At 33.3% G+C, this 8,958-nt stretch overlaps 1 protein-coding gene across 1 annotated transcript in view; it reads left to right on the top strand.

Moving 5' to 3' along the window:
- LOC107669447 (RNA-binding protein 25-like) overlaps window positions 1-8,958 on the top strand; it is a 24,195-nt gene that overhangs the window by 1,781 nt on the left and 13,456 nt on the right. Inside the window, exons 3-8 of the mRNA XM_016461671.1 lie at window positions 1,297-1,346; window positions 2,732-2,899; window positions 3,133-3,190; window positions 4,166-4,332; window positions 4,475-4,657; window positions 5,488-5,571. Coding sequence (XP_016317157.1) covers window positions 1,297-1,346; window positions 2,732-2,899; window positions 3,133-3,190; window positions 4,166-4,332; window positions 4,475-4,657; window positions 5,488-5,571 — 710 coding nt within the window. The remainder of the gene's footprint in view (window positions 1-1,296; window positions 1,347-2,731; window positions 2,900-3,132; window positions 3,191-4,165; window positions 4,333-4,474; window positions 4,658-5,487; window positions 5,572-8,958) is intronic.

Here is an 8,958-nt window from a genome sequence, read left to right as displayed (position 1 = left end):
CACGATAAATCGAAATGGAATCGAGATCGCGATTCGACAGAAGCTTCGCGACTGTCATGCGTATCTTTCAGTGAAGCACGGTTCTGTGATCAGCAGTAAATCTCCATCCAAAGGCCAGAGGGCGCTCTCGCGCTGAAACGCCAAATACGCCTCGCAGAAGAAACCCAGAAAATGCCTATCGCTGCAGCTGAATAAACAGAAGATTCAACTGCTTTCATTGATTCAACGTGACTAATAAACACACGACTACGGCAATATACGGTTTATCTGAGTTCTTATTATAATTTTAATTAAAATAAAGATTATTTATAATGCAAGGCCTTTATCACTGCTTAAATACTATGAAATATGTGCCTTATTCTGTGTAAGAAGCCACATCATCTCACAGAAGGATTTATTTCAAACACTCGACTACCACGGCTATGTGTAGTAAATTCTGCTCCATCTGAAAGCACGTGATGATGATTTCCTGCTAATTACAGAACCGGCTTTTTTAACAAAATGCGCATGACAATCGCATTCGATTAATCGTGCAGCCCTACCTGTAAGTTGCTTTAGATAAATACATCAGCCAAATGCATACATGTTGATTATAATGGCAGGATTCATTGGAGTACAGAGCATTCAGTGAGCTTTTATGAAGGTGTCAACTGTTACAGCTTGATTATAACAGCATGGTGTTGCTTGCTTTGAGTATTCAAAGTTTGAATAACAGGTTTGTTGTCATGCTGCTAAGTAAGTGTGATAAAGTTAATTAATTCATAACCAACCAATATATATTTGGAGCCCTATTTGAGTTAATGTAATATTTTCAAGCTAGGTAATGGACTCTTCACTTGTTTTTGAGAGGCCACATAAGATCTGTTAAGCATTGCTAGATGAACAGTTTCTATGCTAAATGGTTTGGGCCTAAATGATTTGCATTATAAAATGTGACTTGCATGAAAAATTCAAATTAGAGTGAATATTTTCTGATGTTTAACTTAAATTATTTTAGCAAATGGCTGCAATATAACAAAGAGTGAAAAATTGAAGGGGGTCTGAATACTTTCCATACCCACTGTAATTCATAACCAACCAATATATATTTGGAGCCCTATTTGAGTTAATGTAATATTTTCAAGCTTTTTGATTTTTGAGAGGCCACATAAGATCTGTTAAGCATTGCTAGATGAACAGTTTCTATGCTAAATGGTTTGGGCCTAAATGATTTGCATTATAAAATGTGACTTGCATGAAAAATTAAAATTAGAGTGAATATTTTCTGATGTTGTTGTTGATTTTTCTCCTTTCTAGGAACCCCAATGATTCCTGTCCACATGGGGATTATGACTCAAGCCCCTGCGGTAATGTTATTTAATTCTAGAACAATTGAATTATTTGAGTTAGTTTAGTCATTTCCAGTCTAAATGTATGTATGTAAGAAAGTATTTATTATCACTATAAAAAGTATTGCTATATTATAGAGCTGGGTTAAAAATATTGATATCCAAATTTTATTTGATTTTCATCATGAAAAACCTATATCGATTCTTAAATCCCAAGAATCGATCATTTAGTGTGTTTTTATTTTATTTTTCAGTTGATGCATGAATAAAACGTCACTAGTCATTGTGTGCACATCCCATATAATAATTGCAATAAGCTTTGTGCTTTGTTTCTTTTGATATGAAAAAGTCTCAGCTTTCAAATCCTGTCAGTTTTATCACAAAATAAAAAAAAAAGTTTTGTGTGCGCTTTAATGTGGTGTGACCGAGCGCTGTATCTGCCTCAGTTCAAGCAGCACGTGAACTCCTCTCTTCCTGTTTAATAAAGCACAAAATAAACATCAATGAACATCTGAAGGTTTTTAAAGAAACAGAACAACTTACTGAAATGTATCCCGTTTCATGTAATCGCTCAGTGTTTCAATGAAACAGCTTGTTAGCAATGTCACGACATCACATTTATTTTTAGCAAAGGCATTCAATGTCCATAATTTAGTTAGTTAGCTAGAAAAATAACTCTAGAGAGGAGCCTTTTGCTAAATCTATGCACTGCATAATTAGAAACATAGTTATATCATTACAATATACAGTGAAAAACATTCTATCATTGCAAAATTGATATAAAACATAAATGTAAAATGTCTGTATTCAGCAGTTTTTCTTTGAGTGTTTTATTGTATCTAATATAAACAGATATTGAAATTGGTACTCTGTTGTTCATTTTAACCTGACAGGCATCTCTGTATAGTTTAAAGCATTTGTTGAGAGATTATTTTCTTTAAGAAAATTTCACATGTACTGTACCTGATATACAGTATATCAAAATCGGATCAGTTTGTGAAATCTGTGTTAATACCCACCCCTAGTGTTTTCCTTTGTTTCTCAAGTATCTATCTCTATTCATGTATTTGCTTAGATTCCATTGCTTTGAAGTAAATTCAAAGTGTTTAAAACCGTAGAATTAAGTAATAATCTCGTTAAAACAAGGCATGTTTTTCAATAAATGAACACAAGGAATAAAGATATTTAACAATTTATTTATATGCAACCATGCACCGTAATAAACGGCAATATTTACTTGCATATGTTTGTACAAAAATATTTTAATATGCAAAAAATACTATGCCGATGCTTTCCGTTGAATCAGATTTTCATGGAGAAGCTAAATCTCATTTTAATATATGTCACCATCATGTTACTTTTTTGTCACATGGCTGCATATTAATTGTGATGTGATGTATCAGGTTCTCGTGCCCACGGCGATGTCTGTGGTTAGTAAAGTTGCTGTTCCCAGGAAGGAAAGCGCTGCTCAGGCAAAAGACAACCATGACAGCAGCGGCCCCACGACCACCGTATTTGTGGGCAACATCTCTGAGAAAGCGTCTGACATGCTCATCAGACAGCTGCTGGCCGTGAGTAGCACATCAGATCCAGTCACTCCAGTCTCAGAGCTCAACCAATAATAATACAGTTCAGTCTTATGCATTCTCTATGCATTCAGCAATGTGGAGATCCTTGCATCAGAGATGGGAAAAGCTTCACTTGATAATAGTTTGAGCTTTACTCTAAAGTGAAATTTAATGTTTAGTGTTGTTGATATTAATTGATATTGGATTGATATTAATAATAATCACTTGTTTTTCAGAAATGTGGTTTGGTATTGAGCTGGAAACGAGTTCAAGGTGCCTCAGGGAAACTCCAAGGTAAACATTTTTTAAACACCTTGACTCATTTTCTTTTCAGCCCAGTTAGTTTCACTCAAAATCAATATTGTGATGAGGTTTAGTGCGAGTTGATTGAATTAATGCTTCACTGGTCTCAAGCATGGTATTTACACGCGTGTTGTTCATGATTCAGTGTTCCAGTGTCTGAGAACGGCTTCGTTCATTCACGTTCTGAGCTGTTCTCAGACACTGATATCATGAACTGCTTGCATGTAAATGAACACACAAAACTGAGCTTCACTATGAGATCAGCAGCGCATATTTTCATTTGCCTGCAACTCATCAAAATAAAAGCTGGGGGATGGTTTACTGTTTGAAAATGAAGAAATTAAGACACATTTTAAGTGTTGTAATTTTACAGTAAAATGTAAATTTTACATTATTGTATGTATTACAGTCAATTTCTTATTTTAATATTTTTTTATATTGAATATTTATTCTCAATATTATAATCAATCAAAATAAAATCATGACAATTATTTTACAGTCATATTGAATTGGTCAAAAACGGTGAGAAGGAGGCCTATGAAAACTTGAGTGGAAATATTTTTAAAACTCTGACTCTGTTACTGAAAGAGGCTTGAATTGGTTCTTGTAAAAGGTAAATTCAAGTATGAACACCCAAATTTATGAAGTATTTCCCAAATCTTGCAGCCCGAAAAGGATAAAAAAAAAAACATTTTAAGTAAAGCCTTTATTTAAAGTTATTTCATTTTCCATGCAGATACACTCCCCAACACTAATGCTATTCAAGTGATCTGCTGAAAATTCCTGCATTTTTTTCAAATTGCAAATTATATTGCAGAAAAAGAAAATATCGCTATGTCAGTTTTTTTTTTGTGTTTTTTTTTTGTGTTTTTTTTTTAAGTCATATGGCCCTAGTTGCATTGCCTGTGAATTGTGAATATGCCAGACTGGCTCCTCACAGACATCTTTTTTGTTCTTTGCTTTCAGCGTTTGGTTTCTGTGAGTACAAAGAGCCTGAATCTACTCTACGATCTCTACGGCTGCTGCATGAGCTGCAGATTGGAGAAAAGAAACTTCTGGTCAAAGTCGATGCCAAAACCAAAGCACAACTGGATGAGTGGAAAGCACAGAAGAAGAGCACCAGTGAAAATGGAGTAAGTGTAACAGTTTGATGTCAGGTTGATACTAAAATAAAAACGTACTGTTCACTTGTTGAGAAAAATGTTATATAAAATTTTCAGACTACTGATTTTGTGACTGTCTCAGATGCTGAGTTTTGATCTGTGTGTCTGGCAGAATGGCAAGGCAGAGGATGGTGCTGGTGAAGAGGAGGTTCTGGCTGAAGAAACGAAGAAGCGGGACCAAATTGTCAAAGGTGCCATTGATGGCCTGATCCGGGAGTATTCAAACGAGCTCAACGCTACATCACAAGACGATGAGTCGAGTCGCCGCAAAAAGAGGAGAGAAAAGAAGGACGAGGTTGGCTTTAGTTCATCTTGGCCTTTTGTTCTTGAATGTTTTTGCCAGTTGTTTGATGTACATGTGTGTTTAAATATTTGTTTTATTTTTTTTTTCTTGTGTGTATATGTATGTATATATGTGTGTATATATATAAATATATATATATGTGTGTGTGTGTGTGTGTGTGTATATATATATGTATATACGTATATATATATAAGTATACGTATATGTATATATGTGATATATGTGTGTGTATATATATATGTATATACGTATATATATATAAGTATACGTATATGTATATATGTGATATATGTGTGTGTATATATATATGTATATACGTATATATATATAAGTATACGTATATGTATATATGTGATATATGTGTGTGTATATATATATGTATATACGTTGTGTATATATATATATATATGTGTATATATATATATATATATATATATATATATATATATATATATATATGTGTGTGTGTATATATATGTACACACACACTCACATTTAATTTTTGAAAATACTGTGTGTACGCAATTTTACACAAAATTTAAAAAATGAAGGATGTTTTAAAAAATATTTTGGTTGGACTTTATTTTACAGTACATGTACTTTCAGTGTACTTACCCAAAGATAGTACTGTTAGTAGAAGGTAACTACATGGGTTAAGGTTAGGTTTAGAGGTAGAGTCAGGGTTATTACCTAGTTGTTACCCAGCTATTGTGATTGCTATAATAACAACATGGTATGTACACGTGGAACAGGACTGTAAAATAAAGTGCTACCTATATAGGGTACGTTACAAATTTGAACCATGTTCTCCATCTCTTTAGGATGACATCAGTGCCATGGAAATGGAAGATGATAAAAGAGATCTGATTTCCAGAGAGATCAACAAATTCCGCGATACACACAAGGTAAAATACTTGCTAATTTACTCCATATCACATGTAGAGCACAACAGCCTCTTACACCTAGTTTAATTTGACAACATACCAGCATGAGTAGATGCTATTTAGCCTGTCAATTCCATTTAGCTCAGCAACACTTCTATTACATTTAAGCTTTAAATTATATGATATAGTGCAGCAATATATTAGTTTAAAACTAGGCCTCATTTGGGTCCACAGCATTTATATCAGTGGTTTTGTAAAAACTGTAGCGTGGCCTTCATGTTATGGGTGGGAAATGTAGTCACACATACAATGCATGGACGTTCTGTGCACTTCCCTAAAAGCTAATCTATTCATTAAACCCCACCATTATGATAGAGATCATATGGTGACTAAACCAAGATGAATCTCTCAGCTTTGGAAAAAGTTGCAAGGATAGGATGTAAGTATGAGATTTCCATTTTTCTCTACTTGTACTGGGCGCCCCCTTCTGGAGGACTCGCACAGGGGCAACTGCACCGACTCGCTCTGAAATTCAGCTCGTTCGTGTGGTTTTAATATCAAAATAGATATGGGGGTGTTCGGTCAACTCTGCAGTGTTTACTAAGGGATAAACTGCTAAACGACACATTTTCTTGTTCTCTGAGACATGGGTGGCCAGTGAACCTGTGTGGGTCTGCTAGTAAAAGTGATGTTGGTGCTATAATAGATAATGCTGACTTGAATAACAGTGAATTGGCCAATTCGGCTCTTGTGAAAGTAGGGGGCGCCCCTCCACAGCACACGGACTTTCTGAAGATTCTACAGGTATGAATTTGCTTTCATTTCTGCTCCTCATTCCTGCTTGCTTGCACTATTTTATTTATTTATTTTTTTTCATTTTAAGTGTTTCTTTGTTTGTGTGTGTGTGTGTGTGCTCTCTCAACGTCATCTTAAAGTATTCTTTTGTTGTAGAATTACTGCAAAACCCAGAAAATAGAGGCTAATATTTAATTCATAAAGTCGGTCTCATAACACTAAGTATTAAACTTTTACACGTCACAGACACAAATTAGTTCCTAAGTCATACAGCTTGAGAGATTACATTTGTCAAAAGTCCCCATATCTAGAGACTAGAATAGACTTGTCATGAGCTCTTTTGAATTGGACCATTTAGTGACCACCCACATCACCCTAGCAAGTGCGTAGCAACATTAAAGAAAGAAAATAAATAAATAATAATTAAAAAATTTATTTTACACACAATTTTAAAGATATTAAAAATATTTTTATAATATATATTTCAAAGTATTCAGAATTAGTGGGTGAAAAACTGTAGTTCTTGGTCTACAACAGTGCTATTTTATTTATATACTATATTAATCTTTTGGATTAGATATTAAATATTTGGAGTGTCCATTTTAAGCTTTAGAAATATGTGCTTTTGTAATTTTTATTATTTATTTATTTAGCTTTAATTTGTTTTTGTTTCTAATTTTAGGAATTTTATAACTTCAACTTAATTTTTCAGTTATTTGCCAAAGCAACACAAAAATATAAATGTTTAAGTTTTTCAACTTAAACTTAAAATTACTATCTATATTTTATTTTATTTCAGCTTTATTTCAATTACTTGGACCATTAGTAACCACCCACATCACCTTAGCAAGTGCATATAAATTTTATAATATATTTTACAATATTTAAAAAATCTTATATAATATAATTTTTTTCATTTTATTCTTTTTTTTTTTTTGAGCTACAAAATATTATATACTATATACCAAAGTATTCAGGTGTAGTGGGTTAAAACAACATAATTTATCAACTATTATAGTTTTTTTTTTTTTTTTTTAATATAAATAAGTTGTATTTTTGAGTTTATTTAAATTTTAGTATTAGTAGTTTTTTAATTATGCTTTTCTCATTTGTAATACTTGTTATATTCTGTTTAGCTTTATTTTTGCTTTTAGTTTGTCATTTTACTTCAACTTATTTTATTTCAGTTAGTTGCCAAGCAACATTTCAAATTTTCTAAAGGTTTTTTTTGTTCATCTACTATCTATCTTTCCGTCTACATAACAATACTTTTAAATGTGCAGTAGTTTTCATGAGATTGAAGACTTCATGTAAAATATGATTCATTTTGCTGATCTAAAGATTCGTGTAGCTTACCAAACTATCCCGTTTAATTCACCAGCAGAAATGTTATTTAAAAGCAGCGTCACTTGTAAATGACATGCGTTTATGTAATTATTTTCAGCGAAATGCCTGTATCCACAGTTTTTGTTTTCCTGTCTCGTCTTCACCTCCTGTTGTACATGTTTATTTGCTGCTGCTGCTCACAGCTGTGTAACACCCACGGTTCAGCGCTAATGAAATAGTTTTGTATTAAAATTAGACTTTTATATATATTTACAATGAATTCAGGAGACTTTAGTTTTCTGGGAAGTAGAAGCTGTTGATAGATGCCACTCAGTTGAGTCTAAAGCCGTGGGTGTCGTGCTGCTCTTCAGTGCATTTCACAATCGCTCAGTCTGATCCTCTGAGAGCCTGTGTCATCTGCAGTGGGGTAAGCAGTCTCTACACCTTCATTTGTTGCCTTTTCTGTCCAAACCACAAAGAAACTGCAAAGAAAAAGAAGCAAATCTAACAAATACAGTATGCAATGCTCCTGTCACAGCGTTTTCAAAATGTCTGGAAGTTGTCTGTGAGATTGTTGCAAGCAAAGAGAATAGTTTGTTTTTTATTTTTCCTTGTGAATCCTTTGACCTGCTTTTCCTCCCAGGCCTAACAATAAAGGGTTGTAGGGCCACGGAAGCGCTGTGAGTCGCTAGTCAACACCTGTAAGTGCACAAACAACTAGTTTCACAAGGATTGAAGCCTCTTTCTGTTGATCATGTGATGAGATGGAAATTACAGCGCCCTTAAATGGTTCTGATCTTATTCAGTTTGCAATGTCTGATTAGTATATCGAAAGTGGTTTCCAGGCTTCCTTTTATTAATTGCTGAACAATTTCTTGATGTACTCGCTGTTTCGTCTAGATACTGTCCTCTGTCATCATGCAGGGCGATTCAAAAGTCATAAAGAGTCCACACTGGAAATCTGATTCGTTTAAATTAAGTTTTAGGAAACTTTTAAAATAAAGTCATGACATGCATGTATGCAAGACCATTTCCATTGTGGAATATATAAAAGAAAAGGTAATCACAGTTTGAAAATTTTTTTTTTTCGTTTATATCTCAATCCAGATTTTTTTTCTCACATTTATGCTAGATATATAAGATTGTGGAAGAAAAAAAAATCTGAATTAAGGGGAAAAAAAAGTCTGAACTCACAAACCTATGAAATAAACATGAGATGCATATTTCATATTTCATATTTTTTTCTTTTTCTCTTTTTTTGACTTTTTTCTTCTCACAATTTCTGAC

Source organism: Sinocyclocheilus anshuiensis, unplaced genomic scaffold (assembly GCF_001515605.1).
Source record: "Sinocyclocheilus anshuiensis isolate Anshui unplaced genomic scaffold, SAMN03320099.WGS_v1.1 scaffold96, whole genome shotgun sequence".
NCBI classification, from domain to species: Eukaryota; Metazoa; Chordata; class Actinopteri; order Cypriniformes; family Cyprinidae; genus Sinocyclocheilus; species Sinocyclocheilus anshuiensis.
Note: the sequence above shows the minus strand (reverse complement) of the source record. Positions and strands in the feature narration are given on the sequence as shown.